This window comes from Parasteatoda tepidariorum, chromosome 10 (assembly GCF_982258835.1).
Source record: "Parasteatoda tepidariorum strain Cologne lab strain chromosome 10, Ptep-v5.0, whole genome shotgun sequence".
In the NCBI taxonomy this organism is placed as follows: domain Eukaryota; kingdom Metazoa; phylum Arthropoda; class Arachnida; order Araneae; family Theridiidae; genus Parasteatoda; species Parasteatoda tepidariorum.
Window position 1 is genome coordinate 87339296 of NC_141764.1, and position 21969 is coordinate 87361264.

The following is a 21969-nucleotide window of genomic DNA, read 5'->3' on the forward strand; positions in this document are numbered from 1 at the left end:
AGTTTAAAACCATTTTGGAAAAGAACATTTTGTAAATGTTTGAGGACCACTGGGGCTAAGAACAATTTGATGCCTGGGGCTTATGGATTTCTAAATCAGGCCCTATCTGAAAGGGGTTGTTGTGTTTGTAAGAAGAAATTTTTGTTGTGAATGTCTCTATGAATTAATTACTTTTATTTCAGTTATAAACGAAAAGTTATTCTTTTTTTTTTCACTCTTTATCGTGACAATTTTTCATTTTGTTATTTTAGATTTGTTTATGATATTTCTGATAAATTTATTTTTGTTTAATATTTGTTTTTGATATAAAATTGAAAAACAGACACAAGGAATTTTTTGTTTTTTGTAGGTCCTAGAGTATGACTACTATGGTAGTTATGGCAATTCTGAACACAAAAACTATGCATATATTGAGAGGTTAAAAGAAGATTATACTTTTGAATTTCCTAAGAATCATGGAACAGTATGCTAATTTTCAATATTCTTTATTATGCCCTCTTATATATTTAACAATTATTTTTACTTAAATGTTCATTATTTATAACAAAAGTTCATGTAGAAATTATTGAATACTGTTTTTTTATTTGTAAAAGAAGAGTGCATAGCTAAATTATTATCAATCAGTTTGTACTTTAAACCGGTATAAACTTTTTTATCACTTAGGTTTTAAGTTTTGTACTTTTTTCTTGTTTTATTAATTAGTATTATTTTGTGAGAAAATTGCATTGGTCACATTTCTACAGAGTGAACAATACAGTAAAATTTTCAGAAATGAAAAAAAAATTCTTGCATTTTTTTATTGTTGGCCCAATGGCCAAAAGATATTCTCAAAATGAAAATTACCACATGTTTTTGGCTGTTATCTAAAAACATATGAGGCATCGCATGAAGCTTGCCTTTTCTTCTTGTACTTGCTGTATCTCTAATTAGTTCAATTTTCCACCAATTTTCTTGAAATTTTGACACAATGTTCAGAATAAATATATTTTTCATTGCACCAATGGAGTTTTTAATTGAATTGATTGGTTATGAGTAATTCACGAAAATATAACTTTTTTTCTGTCATTTTTAAAAAAGATATTTTTTTAAACTCCATAATTTTGTGAGAAAATAAATTTGAAGTTGTATTATTTAAATTTTGTTTTTGTACATGAATGACTTTCTTTTAATGAGTTATTTTATTTGTAGATTGGGAAGGAGTGTATAAACTGCAGAGAAAATGTATCTGCTTTTAACATGTCATATTTTGGAAAATTTGTGTTGAGTGGTTCAGATAGTCAAAAAGCTGTTGATTGGATTTTTTCAAATGATGTAAATAAACCCCCTGGTAAGAAACCAGTGTTTTATGTGAATTATAAATTATTACCTCATTATATAAACACTACACTAAATTGGAAAAAATTGTTATGTATTGAAATTTATTTTTTCAATATGCCTTTGTGCATTGTATACATACTATTATCAATAAATCTTGTGAATCAAAATTACTGTTCAGTCTATAATTCTCTACTACAGATTTTTTGGAGCATTAAATGATTTTAATAAGTATTTACTTTCTTATATTTAATTCACATTTCTACCTCATGTTAAAACCTGGTTACTTTCTGGCACAGAGAACCTTTTTTTACATTTTATTCGATCAAGAAAACATGGTTTCATCTATTAATAATTTATATTAATATAGATCAAGTGTGCTTCGAAAATATAAATTCTTTTTTTTTTCTTAATGACCTATTAAAATATTATTTCAAACATTGTATATACCAATATACAAGCCCCTTTTCAAACCTCCAAAATTTACAAACACCATAGGTTGATTTAAACAACAATAATAAAGTCAGACATTCATTGATTGTAAAATATTGATGTATTATACACAATGAGATAGGTATGAATAACTCAGTATCAGTTTGCCTACTCAAAAAAACTATTTTTAATGCATTATATAAGCAATTGATTTTGCATTTTCTCTTAGCATATTCTTTTGCATACAAAGGTTTTTTTTTTATTTTGAAAAAAACTGTGTTTTGAATTATGTTCAGAAAAATTAAGATAATTTATTCAAGAGTTTAAAAAAATATAATGCTATGAGAACCTTAAAATGTGCTATATATAAAATTATTATGTGTATTACATATAAAACTACTATATTTACTTTGTAATATAATACTACTATACATACTATAAATAAAACTACTATATATTATAGATAAAACTTCTATATATAAAACTGCTATATTGTATTATGTATGAAACTACTATATAGGAAACTACAAATTTAAATGTTCCAGAAGATCATCAGTTTCAGATTCATTGACATTAACAGCGTTGTCATAGGGATCCGAATCTACAATGAATTCTTCATCCCAATCTGCTGAGTCCCACAAAAAATCGTCTCCCCCCCCCTCCATTGAAAGAATTGCAAATTTTACACTTTTTAAAAGATTTTACAATAAAATATAAATTTGCTATCTCGCTATCAAAAATAGGAATTTAACTTATACAACGGGTCAACTTATACATTGGAACATACAATATTTGCATTTACCATTTTGTAATTTATTTTTAATCCATTTGTTTTGTTTTAAAGGAAGCACAGTGTATACTTGTATGTTAAATAAGCATGGAAGAGTTGAAGCAGATCTGACTGTTAGTGCTTTACCTCCCACCAAGAACGCCATGCCAGAATTAGAATCTAAGGGTACTCATGTTGCTTTGATTTGTACTTGTAGATTGAACTTTTGTGAACATTTTACAAATTTTTCAATAATGCTCTAAGAAAGAGCATTATTTATTCGATAAATATGTGTACGTTAACATCGTGTCTAATGACGTGTCTCTCATTTGCAACTTTTAGCTTACATTACTCTCTGATCTATAAGCTCCTTGGATAAAATTTCCTGCTAGACACTAATTTCCTGATGAATAACTCTGGCAAAACCTGTTTTTTGCATGTTTATCACATCTGAATTGTAGTACAGGAGGGATAATCAAAAATCTCGCTTATACGAATAAAATTTAGTGGAATTAAATTATTTTATATGAAACCAATGTTAAATTTCCTCGTATAAACTATTATGGTTTCATTGTCTAACACACTCCTCGCTTAGTTTTTCACTTTTAAAGTTAGTTTTTCTCTTATAAAAAAAGAGGGAAGTAATTTTTTTTTTTAAGAAATCTATAACCAGCTAAAATTATATTTATATTTTATGATATTACTGCAACTCTAATTATAATTACCATTAAAGTGAGTTTTTATCCCGAGAAATATAATACTGTGTATTATTTACAATTTCAAAGAAAAGTTTTGCAAAAAAATAGCATAATGGAACAACCTATTATTTGAAAACAGTTTATTGGAATCAATTATATCCCTTTAAGTGGGGCTGATTTTCATATGTAATAATATAATAATAACTAAACCCTGCCGGTAAACGATTTTTTTCTAAAAAAATTTGCTTTAATAAATACAGCTTAAAATGCTATTACCTCAATAAATTTTTATGACAGCTATTATTTCTCATTTTTGGACAATTAATGTACAATAGAATTAAATACAGCATTATCAAATCTCGGAGTTAAATTATAAAAATAATTAAAGGAATTAACTAATTAAAGTTGAAAACTAAATTGAAATGATTGAATAATTTTGAATGATTTGATTTTATAATTCAAAGAACAATTATGAAAAAAAAGATAAGAAATTTAAAATAATTTAGGAAGAAAATCAAGAAATTTTTTAATTGTTTGATCAATGAAGGTTTAAAAAAAATACTCGTTTTTCACTTATTAATCACAAACAAAAACTTTTCTTTTTAATAAACTGGCATTAAGACAGTGATGAATTATTTCATAAGCATGGATCTAAAACTGTGTAAATTCCAGGCTGATTGAAGTTTAAATGCATACAGTGGAGCATCGTTTATACGACGATCACTTATACGACGTTTACATTTATACGACGTTTTAGTGTGGTCCCAAATCATTCCTATTCATTTTAATGTAAAAATATATTGTTTATATGACGCACAAAATCGGTTATACGTCGGTTTTTAGATTTTGTTCACGTTTATTTAATTTTTTATTTTTTCTTGTGTATTTTAAAAAAGGGCGGAATTTGCCAACATGAATGATACAGAAAAGGGTGCCAACAAGAATGCTTGGATGACGACCGTAATTTTTACTAGATGACTGAAAAAACTGGACAATGTTATGAAGAGGCAAAAACGAAAAATTTTGCTATTCATCGACCAATGTCCAGCGCACCCATCGATACTAATTATTTCGGAAGATGTAAAAGCTCTCCTTTTTCCTGCAAATTGCACAAGTGCGCTTCAGCCATTAGATTTGGCCATGATTAGAAATCCAAAATTGCATAATAGAAAGTAGTAAGTTCAACTCGCTATTCAAAGCATTGTAGAGACAAATAGCAAGAAAATATAATTAAAGGTATCATACATTCAAATTGCTCACTGCAATTTCTCTTCTTTGGTTATTTGTTTGTTTTGCTTTGTCTAATTTAGAAATTTATGTAAATCAACACGTTAAACATTAAAATTAACTGAAAACAGAGTTAGTTTCAGTTTTAGAAGTAAAAAGCGATTATACGACGTTATCGTTTATACGACGTTTTTCGGTGGTCCCTTCGGCGTCGTATAAACGATGCTCCACTGTACTTGAATTGCAGATATTTCAGGAACATGAAGAAATTAAATATTATTTTCAGAATGCTTCAGTGTGGAAAAGTTGTCAATTGTAATAATAAAAACTGTTTAAATTAAAAAAAAAAAATACATTAATATTTTCTATTTGCTCATCAAAAATTAAGGAAAACTTGAAAAATATTTAATTTTTTAAATTATAAATTGCAGTTCCATTATTTTATATTTTAATTTTCAACTGACACAATTTTGAGTTTATGTCTATCAATGTCCATCTCCGTAGCCTTGAAATTTTGAATCCAACCCAGAAAGCAAGGGATGCCACAATCAAGCATTTTGCCAAACTAGCCTTTGTGGAAGACTTTTTGATGAAATTAACCTGTGTTTACCACACTGAGGAAAAACCTCCCACTGTTAACCAGACCTCTAGGGGATTCTAACCCATGATCCATCTACCACTGAGGATATTTTATGCCAGCTCTGTGGCTAGTGCCAGCCAGGAGCAAATTTCATATCAACCAACTACTACTGGACAATCGAACCTGGGTTACTATATTGGGAGGCGAATGCTCTATCCCCTGAGCTTCCATGAAAAACAGTTAAAAACTTACAAGAATCATAAAAATAGCATATTGTTCACTAAAAAGCTTTGTTTCATGTGATGGCTGAGTCTGAAAAATAGCCTTAAGATTTTTCACTATTTATGACATCTTTAAGCCTGTGCATAATTTCATGTATAATTTTTTTTATTAGGTCCCAGTTTCTATCTTGCAGCAGGTGGTGCTGCATCTCAACAAAATATTACTCACATCCATAATGTTATACAAGATAACAAGTTTTCTGTTACCATTGCTGATTTAAGTGAAAAACTGGGACTTTTAAGTATTCAGGGCCCTAAAAGGTATGTAGGCTCATTTATTGAATTTTTCACAACTTCCAAAAATACCATGTGCTTTTCTGACTTTATAAATAACGCCTTTAAATTAACTAATGCAAAACAGACAACAAACAAAATGTTTTGTAACAAAATGTTTTGAAAGTCCAAATGTTTGAAGAGTTTTGCAAAACAAGTTCTTCGATTGCTTCTCTTCACTTTTTTGTTGTGAAGAAAATCTTAGAATTTCGGTTTAAACATTTTTGAATTGTCTTTACTAAATTACTTCTTGAATATAATATAAATTATTTGTTAATAACTGTCTCCTTTTATCTCATTAAAACTCTTTTGCAAATATACTTTTTACAAAAATTTGTTGACTTCCATTTATATAAATCTTTTGTTTATTTAAATTTAAGTTTTTTCAACGAAAGCTGTTTAATTAATAGCTCAAGCTTTTCAGATAGAAGTTGTTAGACTATATGCTTTTGTGAAAAATAGATATGTAGTTACTTTTTTTTCTTTAAGTGTTTCAGTTTTCCTAAATTATAAAGAAGTGATTTCCTTTAGTTTAATTACTTTGAACAATTAACAGCTTTTAATACTGTAATTTATGAAAAGCAAATAACTCTGCAATTAATCAATGTATGTGTTAAACAATAACTAAAACATTTGCAAATTAATCATCAATAAAGCAACTTAGTTTCTTGCTCTCACATTGTTATAATTTACCTTTTCAGTCGAGAACTTTTACAATCTTTGACCAATGAAGATTTAGGTGACACTGCTTTTCCATTCTCTACTAACAAAGTGATAAATCTTGCAGGTTTCCAGGTTAGTTTTGTAATCATTTTAAATATTGAAGTTTTCAATGGAATTCAAACCTGTTTTAAACTGCTTATTAAAAATTAAATTGTACTTATTGTTTTTTAAAGACAGTTTTTTTTTTCACTTTCATGTTTGCATATGTTTTAAAGAAATAAATTCAATTATTTACACATTCAAAATTGAGAAAGTATATTCATTTTGGTTCTTGGACATTTAATACACTTTATGTGTTCTTATTAATTCACTTTTGTGCCTGTAAAGATGTAGTTTTAACTACTTTATGATTAGCTAGAGTTGTCAATTTTCTATTGAGATTCTCTACCTGGTGACAATACAAGTTTTAATTCTTTCCTGATCGCTCAAAGCATAATTTAATGGCCCAATAGAATCTGTACTCAATCGAAATTCTGACCACTTTCCAAATAGTTTGAGAGCTCAAATTTTAACTGAGTGTCTGTACTAAATGATATTGCAAGTTTTAATCATTTATTGATCTAAAAAATGATGAAATCGCCAAGTAGGACCACCGGGAAGTATTAATATGGTTTTTCAAAGCTCTTGGTCCAAAGAAAATTTTTAAAAAGCCACAGTTTAAGTGCCTTAAACTATTTATTTTAACTACTTAACCTTAAACTACTTATTTTAAACTATGTATATCATCCTGCCATGCATATGATCTGGGCTTTAGAATGGACAAATAACTGAAATAGTTGAAAATTATTAAATTTTTTTAAAAAATCACCAAATTGGTGACATTTTCCCTCCTAGATGACAATTGTTAAAATCACTGTCTTATTCTCAGTTTTGGCAAATTTTTGTGACCCCAGATAACACAGTATTGGAGTAAGTTTAAAACTATTAAAAAATTGGACCTCAAACGCTTTTTATTTTCACAAAACTATGACTTTTCACCTTATTGATGTTTTGCGCGATTTTCAGAATTGACATAGAGAGCGATAGCTATAGATAGGCTAAACTTAACCTAACAGTTATGACAAACTGTTGCAAACCCATAGCAGTTACGAAAATAGCAAACTTTTCGCATAAAAGCATCATTTCATATGAAGAACCTTCAGAGAACAGTCTTACACATAACATGCGCCCATCTTTGAAGGGAAGGAAGAAATGAACAATTCAAATTATAATACCTTGATTTATAAAAAGACAATAATCAAAACCTATTGCTAGACTTTTAAAATAAAACAGGGATTTGGTAAAAAGAAATTTAGTTTAATGTCAAAACCCTTTTAAGTATGCTGGATGTCGATTCCGCGAATGATTTTAATGTCAATGCCATCATAGATGCCGACTTAGTGGCATAATTGAGTTGGCACCATTACTAATCATACTAATTATCAAATTATAGTGCAACATTCTAATCTTTATGATCGATTTAATTTATTTTAGGTGCTAGCAATACGCCTTTCATTTGTAGGAGAACTAGGTTGGGAACTTCATATTCCTTTCAAGGATTGTGTCCCTCTTTATAAAATTTTGATGGCAAATGGCGAAAAATTTAGTCTGAAAAATGCTGGCTATCGAGCTATTGATTCTTTAAGTATAGAAAAAGGTATGTGAAAACAAAGTATATACAGTCAATTCTCTATAACTCGAAGTACGATAACTCGAATATTACTATAACTCGATTTTTTTTATGAGATCCCGACCCTTTTATCTTCAATTTTATGTTAATTATTCTCGATTACTCGAATTTCACTCCCTTTAACTCGATTTTTTTTTGGATCTTTTAAAGCAAGAAAAAAAAAACCTAGGAGCTGATATCTTGCCCCTTCCTTTGCAACACGCACACAATGCCTTTCGCACTCTTCATGGAGAAGCTACAGCTGTCCCTCTTGAAGTATGTGAACAGTGGTTAAATGAAACGTTACCAAATTTACTTCAAGGATACAGTTAAAATGATGTTTTTAATATTGATGAAATGGGTTTATTTTTTAAATGTCTTCCAAATAAGACTATGATTAAGGATGAAAACTGCTCAGGGGAGTAAAATGAGCAAGGAACGTTTGACAGTCCTAGTTGGAGGAAATGCGTCTGGGACAGAGAAATTGCCCTTACTTGTTATCGGAAAATACCGAAATCCCCGATGTTTCAAGAATGTAAAAACGTATCCTTTGGATTACAAGTCTAACAAAAAGTTTTGGATGACATCAGTTTTATTTGAAGACTATGTAAGAAAATTGGATCGGAAATTCTTCGCTAAGAAAAGAAAAGTGATACTCTTTATGGATAAATGCACAGCGCATGGTGATATACCTTATTTGAAAGCAGTAAGCTTGCAGTTTCTCCCACCAAACACAACAGCAATGTTGCAGCCGATGGACCAGGGTATCATAAAGTGCTTCAAACAGTCTTATCATAAATGGCTTGTCAGAAAAATGATCTTAAATATTGTAAGCATTTAGAAGATTTGTTATTAATAAGCATTAATTAAATAATCCGATAATAATTTTGAAAGTTCAAAACCGAAACTAACGGCAAGTCGAACTTCCGATACGTCGAAGTTTTTCGTCAGTCCTGTCAGATTCGAGTTATCGCGAATTCACTGTATATTTTTTTAATATTTTACTGTGTGTGCTATTTTGTTAAGTTTCTAGTCGTTTTTATTTATTTACTTATTAAATAAAACTTTTTGTTCAAAACAAGTAAAACAGGGCATGCACAATAATTATTTGAGATGAAAGTGTAACTTTAATTGATGTATGCCTGAAGACGTGACTGGACGTACGTTTCATGGGATTCTGGATAAACTTTATTGCTAGCCCCTTCCTCGAGACATAAAAAATCCTAATTTAATGTTTTGTAAGATGTATTTAACACTTTGATTCTCGTGATATCTATTTTCATAAATGTAATAAAATCTTATAATTTCCACCTGTGTTATTAAAAACCTATTTTTGTTGAAAATTTTACTTGTTCTACTAGTTAATTATCTATTTTAAAAGGAAATTCTCAATTTTTTTAATTATTATTTAACATTAGTCTTTTTGTGAGGAGTTTCAACCAGAATTGTCCCCGTAAAACTGTACTCAAGGGGAGATCCCCTTGAGTACAGTTTTATCGAAGTATGAAGTTATTTAAAAAAAGTAATGTTTAGAAGAATAACTTGAATTCTCAAATATGTGGATGGTTAACCATATAAAGTTTAGACAAATGGCACTAGCTATTAAAATTTGTAATAAAACTTTATTTTTACTTTTTAGTTTAAAAAATATGGCATCCTGTATAATGCACTGGTACTAATAATCTTTAAAATATGATTTGCCCGGGATAGCCTGGTCGGTAGGGCGCTGGGCCCGTGTCCGAGATTTCGTGGGTTCTAACCCCGCCGACCGAAGACTCCCCGTGTAGTAAATGGTGACTGATGCATGTTAAATCTGTCAAGTCACAAAATCCTCCTTGTTCCCATAACAAATCAATACCGCTGTGTGTACTGGATTGGAGATCGATCCTTCTCTGATCCAGATCAAAAATTACGATCTGTGGATGAATGAATGAGTCCGCCCTATAAACGGGTGTGACATGTGCGTGGCTGAAGACGAATTCTTGGCCATAAATGGCGCCACTGAAAAACATGAAGCCCACCCTCTGCATAAAATTTTCTCGGCTTCACCAAGCAGGCTTGCTAGTGTGGCAAGTGGCATTAGAAACAACAACAACAAAATATGATTTGTGCTATTTACCCTACAATTTGTCAGACCATTTTAACGGAAGTATAAAAAACTGAAGATTGCACTCACATTGTAACTCTATTTATGTCATTATATTAATTACCTTAAACTGGCTTATGGCTTCCGACCTTTTAAATATAAATGAATCTTATAAATGGTCAAATTACATATAAATTTAAATACTATTTCATTGATAAAACTGCCTTGAATATCATGCCTGATCACACTCTGTTTCATAAACATAACATTAGTGGAGTTTTCAAAATTCTGTTCGAATTTTAGAATCTTGTAATTGTTTACTCTCAGGTAACCATTAATGTTATTTTCCCATAATATTTGTATCTAATTAAAAAAAATATTTAATTAACAATTTGTAATATTTTATTCGTGCTTTCTTTTAAACTTAAAATGGAGTGATTATTTGATGAGTATGTACTGAAAGAAGAAAAATTGTGGAATTTTCACCCACTTGAATTTTAAAAGTAATGAGATGTGGTATCGATTGTAGAATATTGTAATAACAGATGAAATGATAACAGATAATATTAATAACAGAATTTTAAAAGTATTGAGAAGTGATAAAAACTTCTTTAACGGGTTTTACTGTACAGTGCGCAAAAAAAAAACGGACCACCCTGAATAACTTTTGATCTATAGATCGGATCTTCATGTTTTAGGACTGAATCTTAATGGTTCATGGGGGTGACTTAAAATATACTAATTAATAAGTACATATGATATGATAATATTTTAAATTACGAAATCATGTACAAAAAAGTTCTCTCTCTGTATAAACATACCTTTCTTTCAACGGATTCGGATTTTCAGCCCCAAATTATAGGGAGTAGCCGCAATCCAGAAAATATGGTCCCAATTGTTTGATCAGGAGAGCGCTCCAAAGTTTGTACCCTTTAATGTCAATTTTACTTTTCGCGTACTTCGCTATATCTCGAGAACTTTGTAAGCGAATTGAAAAAATTTTACTCACAATTACAAAATTCGTTTATCCAAAAATAATTCCATACTAAAAGTAACTTAAGTAAATATTTATTATTTTATTTAAGAATGTTCTATAACATTTTAAATTGTAAGGTATAATTTTTTTTGCATCATTTTAAAGAATGTAATTTTATATAGCAAAATGCGAAATTTGAGCAAAATCGGTCGAATAGTTTCTGAGAAATCGAATTTATTTTTTACATGTAATTATCATTCGATAAAGGAATTTTATAATTGTGTTTAAAAAAATTTTTCAATTCGATTAAGAAATATAGCGAAATACACAAAAAGTGAAATTAACATTAAAAGATCCAAACTTTGGAATGCTCTATTGACCAAACTATTGGGACCGTATTCCCCAGATTGCGGCTACCTCCTATATTTCGAGGGTCAGTAGAAATCTGAATTCGTTGAAAAAAAGGTATATTTATTCAGAGAACATACTTTTTTTATGTGGGATTTTGTGACTTAAAATATCGTCTGCACTTATTTTTTAGCATATTTGAGGTCACCCTCTCTAATCAATAAGAATGAGTCCTATCATTAGATAAAAAAAAATACAGAGTAGGCCGTTTTTTTTTTTTTTTTAAATTTTTTATTATATTAACAAAATGTTCTTTTCTTTGTTATACAAGAGAGATAACGTTCTGTATTTGAACTGTTTTAAATCTCGTTAGCGAATAAAATTACTTCTCATTCATTTTTTTTTTATTGAATTATACATTCTGACTATCTATAATTTGTTTCTCATGTGCAGTTGACTATTTTTCCAATGCAGTTGATTATTCGTTTCATTTTGACGCATTGACAAAATGTACTTTCTTGCATAGAACTACAGTAATTTGTACATTTTGTTACGAAAATGTTCTCTGGTATTATGGTGAAATTACAATAATGAGCGAGAAACAATTATGGTGGGCGAAGCCTATTAGTAATAATAAATATTATATTTAATACTTATAAATTAATATATTTACAAATTGAGCATATTACCCAAAATTGTTTTGGTTAATTATGATAAAAATCATATTCATAATATTAAAATCGATCATATCCATAAGATTGATTGATTGAAGACAAGCCAAAAATTCACGTATGACGTCAGGGTTAGAGTCGGGTGACATTTCCGATGTATCGTGATATGTCAACATCGAGCTAGCTGTATTTAAAAATATTCTAACGCTATATTTTAACCACTTTCTTTTACATTCAATATCGAATTTTCGGCAATATTATGATTGTTCTCGATATGATACTTGTTATTATCAAATACGACATTATCAAGATCATCATCGAGAACGATAAATATTGCATACGATAATTCCACGATTATTATCAATACTTATAGTTTACAGAAATTAAATTATTGTGAATTTTGTTAAATTTCATTTGAGTAACAAAAATATTGATTAATCATAATGTAAGTTTAATTACTTAAATTGCTAAGATATCGTAATTTATCAAAACGCTGATACTATTTAGACAATCACAATTAGTATATGCATACGCAAATAGTACGTATTAGAATAAATAACGCATGTACGATATTTATCGAATACGAGATGATGGTGACCATTATCGATAACGATGAGTATCAAATTGTGAATATTATCGTTATTTATAATTAATCCATATGATATTATTGTGAGTGCTGATGAATTTCACTTAATCATCAAAAATATTATTAAATGAATAAAAAAGTATGTAATCAGCTGAATTGGGTACTTGTACTTCAAGAAGAAGTAGATCCCAGATACCCACACATGTGATCCATGACGTCAAAGCCAGCTAATCGTTTTTTTTTTTTTTTTTTTTTTTTATTTTTTTTTTTAAATATTTGTCGTTGAACAGCCGACCCAATTTCTGGGTTTACGACTGCTAATGTTCAACTCCGTAGCCCTGTAATTTTGAACCCAATCCAGAAGACAAGGAAACTCCTGGATCAGTACCCCCAGCGGTATTAATTTGTTATGGGAACATGGATGACTTTGCGACTCGACAGATTTAACGTGCATCAGTCACCATTTACTACACGGGTAGTCGTCGGCCAGCGGGGATCGAACGCACGAACTCAGCTGATCGTTTTATATTTTATTTTATAACCGTTGTTGAACAGCCGATCCAATTTTATGGGTTTACGACTACTAATGTTCAACTCCGTAACCTTGTAATTTTGAACCCAATCCAGAAGACAAGGGGACTCCTGGATCGAGTATTGGGAGAAATTTGCATTCGTGGAGGACTTTTTAATGGAGCTACCCGCATTGGCGTTACATGGAGAAGATCACGAGAACCTCCCACTGTTAGCCTGACGGCAAGAGGACTCTAACCCATGTTCCGTCTACCACTGAGGATATTTCACGTCAGCATTGTGGTCGGTGCAAGCCAGTTGCGAAATACGTATCGACTGGGATTCAAACCCGGGACGCCTCATTAGAAGGCGAACGCTTTATTCCCTGGGCCATCGCGGCTCTTAGCTGATCGTTTATAAGTAAAATGGCGTATTAAATTTGAGCTAAGTTTCTTCACGTAAGTTAAAATGTTAATTAGCTTATAGTTAAATAAATACAACGCCATATCGCACATCGACTTTGCTGAAACATAATTCTTTCGTCTTTCACTTAACTTAGATTTTTATTTTTAACTTAACTTATTTTTTATTTGTTTATATATTTTATTATAAACGTGATATGTTTCTGTTTTGCTTACCTGGCAACTTCGATGCATGATTATTTTGTTTATGTTCTACTTAGCTTCATACCCGTCTTTGTGTTAAATAAGAAATAAATAGTAAAAGAATTAATATCCTTGTAAAAATATATTTTTGTAAGAATATTGAATGTGTCACTTTCACTTAAGAGAATTGATACTTGATTGGTTTGTCTTACTCGAAACAGAATGGAAAGAACAGTTGCTATCGTAAACAAATTTCAACAACCAATCAGGATCGAGATACCCACACTACGTCACTTGCAGGCATCCCATTGGTAAAATTTCACGTTTTCTTGTAAAATACCTTAGTTTCTAACGCTATATCGCGTTTTTAAATTTGGATATCGCCCAGCATAAATCGAAATTCGCTAAATATTGGGTTCTTTTGCTTGTGAAACTGTATTGACTAATCGGTCAATAAATCCAGCTATCTTTGGTTTGTAAAAAGCAAAAAATAAATAAAAGTTTAAATAGTATTTATCAACAATATTTAATCTGCTATTATTGCATTTCATATTTTGACTATAAATCAAAATAACGGATTAATTACCTCCTTATATTTAACTCATATATTTTTCGATAGACAACACTATAGTTAATTTTCTTTTTGTTAGGTTGTTTTTAATAAATAATAATTTAAGTCGTGTTGATTGGTTAGTTACACGTTAGGTATTTATTAGAATTGTATTTTTACAGAAATAACTTAGTTAGAAAGTAATTATTTAAATTTATTTTTGATCCTTCTAAAATGGCTCTAGAATTTTTAAACATACTGCCATGCCAATTATATATGACGGAGATTGCCTTTTTCGAGCAATAGCATATAAAGTCAAACCCCGCTACTACAGTGAACCTTCAACGGACCGAAATTTCGGTTCACTATATCCGTTGCGCAGGCAATTTCACTAATGGTTTCCAAACTCCTCCCTTTTATTACAATATATTCATATAAATGACTGAAAAATATTATGTAGTAGCAAAAAATGTGTTATTATTCATCATTCTTTGTCTTGTGTACAAATAAAAATTAGTAATCTTTAGCTGATGAGCAATCCTCAACATCAGATATGGAAACACTTCCCGACTCTCAGATAATTTTTCCTGAATTTCTGTTATTCCGCTTTTTAAACCTGTCTAACCTGCCATTCGAGCACATAAAAGTAGTTTCTATAGATGGTTTTAAAAATCGGTATATGTATTTATTTTGAAGTACAAATTTCAAAATTATTACAAGAAAATAGGGGGGGGGGAATCAATCGAAGACAGAAAAAAGTTCATTATATTCAACTTCCTCACTTTTTTGGTTCACTATATCCACGAAAAATAACATTATACGAGTATAGCAAGGCACGGGATCGAGCAATTCGTTCACTATATCCGGGAGTTCACTATAAGCCGTGTTCACTATAACGGGGTTTGACTGTATATGGAAGTAATTTTAATAATTCTGCTGCCTGTTATGCTGAGATGTCCCGAACTAATACAAATGGTGGTGGGTTGTGCGGAAATGGCTACCGGACATATTTTAAATTGTATCGTGGTCATCTCTTGAAAATAGTTAAAATTGAAATCGAAGTACTTTTAGGACTGAAGGAGAAGTTGAAGAATTAGATACAGTTGAGCTATGCATTCAGCTTGGTTGCCATAAAAGCGTATATGCTTCATTGAATTCACATAAACAGGTTTACGTGCCCAATTTAGGCTTATAAACCTTTTTCAAGTAGAAGCACAGATCGAACAATTCAAAGAAAGACATTACAAAGAATACATCCAGTGTTACGGCGGGATTCGAACCCTCTACCTCCGTGCTCTGCGCAGTGTTTGGCGGGTGTAACAGCTCGACCAGGGAAGCCCCTCCTTATATGTTGTACACGACAATTTTGAAAAGGTGGCTAAGCTGGTTGCCAGAGGAGGCTAGTAATGTAATAATAATAAAAATAAATTTTATCCAAAACTGGGTGCAATCGACAAATGTAGTTAAGTAAATTTTTTAAAATTCTGAGGCAAAATTAAGAATTATCTTTTTGCAATAACGCTTAATAGTTGGTTGGTTGATGAACGAAGCGCGTAAGTTTATATTAAGATTTCAACATTTGAATTGTATTTTAATCTTACATTTCTGGTTTACGGAACGTATAGTACATTTTCTGCATAAGTCTGATTACTTTTTGATCTTTGCGCAGGAAGGAAACGTATTTGCTTTTGATCCTGATCAACCCTTTGAATACATAATACCAGATTTAGAAACTGCTTCCATTGTTCTATTCGAAGATAACCTCTGTCTTACAGCTCACAGCTAAAAACAGTAACAATTGGGAAAAACAATTGCCCTGTTTATGTGTTAAACGTTCAGAAGAGGTTACTCAATGCAGTTTAAGAATTTTCTTTTTCTTCGCCTGGCCTTTGTTTTAGGCAATCGAGAGTGGCAATGAGAAATTCGTGAGAACGAACTCATCGACCTTCGGTCTGGGTTAAGAGAGCGATGGCCGTTTTTGCGGCAGGTGCCCCCTCGCTGCTCTGGAAGCAATCAGAAATGTGAAGAATTAGGGAAAATACTTCATATTTTTTTTAAGACACTTTGACTGTGAAAATGAAAGAAGGTTGATGTTGTTATATTTTTTCCCACTCTGTAGTATTATTCGTGACTCACGAATATAATTTTTTTTTCCGTTTTCGCGATGAGCATTGGCTCACATACTGAAGCACTGCGAAAATGATCTCAATATTCTGTTATGAAAGAGTGATGTAATTTCGAGACTTAAATAGATATCTAAGAGTTTTCCTCAAAAAAAAATTTCTCAATGATGTGCCTCTTGTCAATCAAATTTTATTTTTGTAATTCAAATCTGTAAAGATTTCCTTTAGCGAAAAATAATGTCTGAAATAAATTTTTTGTCTGAAATTTTCTGGAAAATCGGTTTAATATTTTTGTTCTGGTTAATGGCGGGCACTTGGATCTATTTCCCATTGGCCTCAGAAATGCCAGAATTGCAACTCTCTTATCATTACCCAGTGAGCATCTATGGCTAAGCCACGGCGGTGGAGTAGCGTCGCCCACGTCATACAACCACTAACCCGTTTATAGGGCGAGTTACATTCACGCAGATGAAAGGACATACAGTAAGGACAGATAGTACAGAGAAGGAAAGAACATCTATGCCTTACCCGGGATTCGAACCCAGAACCTTTATGATGCAAGGGCAGTTCCCTAACCCCTACACAGGGTAGTGGGCAATCAGTTTAATATTAAACAACATACTGCGCAGTGGGGAAAATGATAAAGATGTCTATGCGTTAGGGCTACTAAAGGATCGGATTTCTCATTTATGATAACCCATGCAGAGCCTTTTTCTCCTTTGAAAGGTGTTGTTTAGTTGCCTATATTATGTTTCTATACTTATCCCTATGCTTTTACGGAACAGACAGACGTTTAAATTACTTTATTTTATAACCGTCGTTGAACAGCCTACCCAATTTTTATGGGTTTACGACTACTAATGTTTAACTTGTAATTTTAAACCTAATCCAGAAGACAAGGAAACTCCTGGATCGAGTTGTGGGAGAAATTGGTCTTCGTGGAGGACTTTTTGATGGAGCTAGCCCGCATTTGCGTTACATGGAGAGGAAGACCACGAGAACCTCCCACGGTTAGACTGACGGCAAGGGGACTCTAACCCATGATCCGTTTACCAATGAGGATATTTCACGTCAGCACTGTGATCGGTGCAAGCCGGATGCAGAATTCGTATCGACTGGGATTCGAACCCGGTTCGCTTCATTGGCGGGCGAACGCTCTATCCCCTGAGCCATCACGGCTTAGACGTTTAAATTATGTCAGTATTATATGTAACTTGTAATCGGTATCTAAATTTTCCCGAAATTAAATTCCTTATTATTGATTTTTTTTTCTTCCTCACGTTTATTTATAATATACACGGACGTGCAAACACTGATCGCGGAAAATTTGTCACCATCGCAGAAAAAGTTTTATTGTTACTAAGGAAAAAAATAACAATAATAATAATCTACCTCTTCAAAGAAAGTTAGTTTTTTTCGAATTACCGAAAACAAAAGATGTGTTTTTCTGCTTTTCCTGCCAATGCAAACGTGATTTATAATCACGCATCGTGAAACCTATTTACGCGATTTAAAATCACACATCGTGTTTCGTATTTTCACGATTTTATATCAAATATCGTATTTCGTTTTCATGTGATTTAAAAGCCACTTTTATGATTCGTGTTCAAGTGACTTAAAAATTTTACATCAGAAATTCGTATTCACACGATTTTAAAATGAAACTTCGATTCGGATTCACGCAGTTTTAAAATCAAACATTCAGATTCGTATTCACGAGATTTTTTTTTTTTTGCCAAATTCATGGTATGAATCAATATGGAGTTCTATAAAAAATTTTAAAAAATCAGTAATTTTCTAACAAATTTAGCCAAAGTGAAGTTTTGACGAAAGGATTGAAACTAATAGTTACAAGAGTAGTGCGAGCGGACAGTTTTTTAGTAATTTCGTATTCGCAGATAGTTTTTCGACATCCGATGGCTGAGTGGTAGCACCTCGCTCAGCCGTGCCACAGGTCCTGGGTTCGATCCTCGGGCCTGGAAAGGTTGACTCAGTCTTTCATCCCTTCAGTGGTTCGGTAAATGAGTACCAAGTATGCTTGGGAACTAAACACGAGAATCAAACGGGAATCATCTGGGATTTCCGCGTTCGGTTGACCACCTGACCGGAACATCTGCTCCTGCACCCCAGAGCCCACGGTCAAGAAAACCGAGATGGGCACAGTAGGCCTTGGCCCTCTATGGGCTGTCGTGCCACGGAGTTCAGTTTAGATAGTTTTTCATTTTATCTAACTCTGGTGAAGGCTGTAAATTGTTGATTTTAGCTAAATAGTAATTTGGTAATAATTTACTGTTAATCAATAGATAGCCTTTAAAATGGAGTATAAGGTTGAAACGCGAACCACTTATATGAACCACATTTTTTGTAATTTTGTATGTAAATTGGGCGAAGTGGACATACCAGATTTTCGAAGTACTTGAAAAGCAATGAAATAAGAATTGCATATTTTAATTGTTAGAATTCATATTTGATGTGATTTGAAGGGCAATTTATATACATTGTTGTCGAAGAATTATATTATACTTTCATACCTGTCAACTTTCATTCTTTCCGAGAATGGATTTTCCAAGTGGCAGTAAAAGAATTACTGATAAATAACTCAAATATATACTTATATTTTGATCAGGTTAAAATTCCCTATTGTAAAAGCTATTATGCTTTTATGTCTTTATTTTATTTTATAACAGTCGTTGAACAGCCGACCCAATTTTGGGTTTACGACTACTAATGTTCAACTCCGTAGCCTTGTAGTTTTGAACCGATCCAGAAGACAAGGAAACTCCTGGATCACTAACCCCCAGAGGTTTGATTTGTTATGGGAACGTGGAGTAACTTTGTGACTCGACAGATTTAACGTACATCAGTCACCATTTACTACAGGGAGAGTCTTCGGCCGGCGGGTATCGAACCCATGACCTCTTGGACATCCCTACTAACCAGGCTATCCCGGCCATATATATTTATTTTAGTTTATTTTATAACCGTCGTTGAACAGCCGACCCAATTTCATGGGTTTACGACTACTACTGTTCAACTCCGTAGCCTTGTGATTTTGAACCCAATCCAGAAGACGAAGGAACTCCTGGATCGAGTATTGGGAGAAATTTACCTTCGTGGAGGACTTTTTGATGGAGCTAATCCGCATTTGTGTTACATGGAGAGGAAGATCACGAGAACCTCCCACGGTTAGACTGACGGCTAGGGGACTCTAACCCATGATCCGTCTATCACTGAGGATATTTCACGTTAACACAGTGGTCGGTGCAAGCCGGATGCGGAATTCGTATCGACTGGGATTCGAACCCGGTTCACCTCATTGGAAGGCGAATGCTCTATCCCCTGAGCCATCGCGGCTCCTTATATATTTATTGTAATTATTTACATGTAGTGGTGGTCAAACTCATTTATAATTATTATTATAATTCAAAGAAATTAATGGAATATCATGAGTTTCACCACTTCAAATATGACAATAAAATCTTCCGGGAAAACCGGAAGAGTTGGCAGCTTTTTTCTTTATTTCTGACTGGCGGGTCGCTACTTCGGCTAACCAAATCGACCATAGTGACCATTTTGGACGTCCTTTTACATGTGAGGTATTTATTTATAGATGTTATTTACAGATTTCTTTACTATTACATGCTAACAGTATGGTTAACCTAAGTGATATGCTAAGGCCTACTACTACATTCATCATTAGGTTTGCAGGATTTTACTATTACCATCCATTTCTGTCAAAATTGTTCGATTTATTTATTTATTCTTGCGGCATGCTATCATCATCATTCATCACTCAATCTTATCAGAATGTTTGGAATTGTGGAATAAGCAATCCAAATAGAACCTGTCCATCTAGTAGGCGAGTTTGAACGTCCAGCAGCAGCCAATGACGATCGTGATATCCGGGATCGTCCACCTCTGGCCACAACGGACCTTCCAGCGAGTCACGTTGTCCCAATTCATCATCATTTTCTTCCTATTTTTATTATGCTTGCATTCCTACTTATCTCTTCATATCACTTCTTTTTTGTTTCCATATCTCTGGTAACTATATTCCTGTAATTGATACGCGCTAACTATTAGCTTACAATTCCTAAACAGCTCGATCTTTACGAAAGATAATTAGATTACACTTTAATTTTAGTTTCTATGTCGAGATGATAATCGTTCGTAAAGAATATTACATATACTAGTGCTATGTTAGCATGCCAACCAATCTTTAACCCTTTGACGTAGAATTTTTATTAATCACATATTTCATTCTTTTTTTTTAATTATTTTGTATTAATTTGGCTCCAAATAAATAAAAAATGTTAGATTTAGCATTTTAATAATTTATGGTCATGGTGTCTTTTTCTGCTTTAAAGGTAAAATCTTTCAAGCATGGCTCACTTGCAGACGATAATTTTCGAATGTACACTCATTTGCAGTTATTTAGATCTGAGAGAAACAGTTATTCATCATTGAAATTTCTTCAATTTACAAATTAACAAACTTTTCAATATGAATGAGAAGAAAATTTCTTACTACTCTTATTTTGGATTTTAGATTTTAATATAAATATAATTCCGATGATCTAGTAGATTTTATAATTAAAAAATATTAAAATATATTTTTGCTTATAATTAGAGCGTCGGAAGAAAAAAAAATATATCGGAGGGACGCTGGTGTCTAAAGGGTTAAAGATATTGTTGATTGACTTTAATGTTCAATTAAACTGATTGATAAGTATGAGTTTATATTTAGATTAATTGTCCTGTAGTCGCAGCGGAATGTTTAGATGTGATATGGTTCATATGGCCTAATCAAATAACTTCGCACATGAACTTTAAATTGATAGGTATGAGTTCATATTTAGATTAATTATAACCAATCTTTAGTCTAGCTGAAAGATTAGATGTGGTTGGTTGGTTGGTTCTAATGCCACTTGCCACACGGGCAAGCCTGCTTGGTGAAACCGAGCAAATTTAAGGCAGAGTGTGCGATTCTTGTTTTTCAGTGGCTCCATCTATGGCCAAGAATTCGACTTCTGCCACACCATACGTCACACCTCTTTATAAGGCGGACCCATTCATTCATCCACAGATCGTAATTTTCACCTGAATCAGAGAACGATCGATCTCCAATCCAGTACCCCCAGAGGTATTGATTAGTTATGGGAACATGGAGGACTTTGCGACTCGACAGAATTTTAACGTGCATCAGTCACCAACTTCACAGGGAGTCTTCCGCCGGCGGGGTTCGAACCCACGAACTCTCGGACATGCGCCCTACCGACTAGGCTATCCCGGTCTTTAGATGTGATATGGTCCATAAGTGACGAAAGATTATCAAATCCTTCAATAACTGTGCAGTTCATAATTAGGTTTTAATTAGAGCATTTTTGATTACCCCACCTCATCTGAAAATAACATTAAATTTTTATTTCTATTTATTATTTCTATTTATTAACATTAAATTTTTATTTCTATTATTTGCCTGATAAATAGTAGATTACAATTAAATGGTAATTATCGCTCTATAATTAGAAGAAAAGTTACCACCGTCGCCGCTGCTTAAGAAAATTTTT

General features: G+C 32.2%; 1 protein-coding gene across 4 annotated transcripts in view; it reads left to right on the forward strand.

Annotated features, from left to right (window-relative positions):
- The window catches only part of Sardh (Sarcosine dehydrogenase), a 75245-nt gene that overhangs the window by 17314 nt on the left and 35962 nt on the right, over window positions 1–21969 (forward strand). For all 4 annotated transcript variants that reach the window (XM_016065566.5, XM_043043674.3, XM_016065565.5 and 1 more), the window contains exons 12-17: window positions 350–463; window positions 1189–1327; window positions 2591–2701; window positions 5415–5562; window positions 6276–6369; window positions 7771–7933. In XM_016065566.5, coding sequence (XP_015921052.2) covers window positions 350–463; window positions 1189–1327; window positions 2591–2701; window positions 5415–5562; window positions 6276–6369; window positions 7771–7933 — 769 coding nt within the window. The remainder of the gene's footprint in view (window positions 1–349; window positions 464–1188; window positions 1328–2590; window positions 2702–5414; window positions 5563–6275; window positions 6370–7770; window positions 7934–21969) is intronic.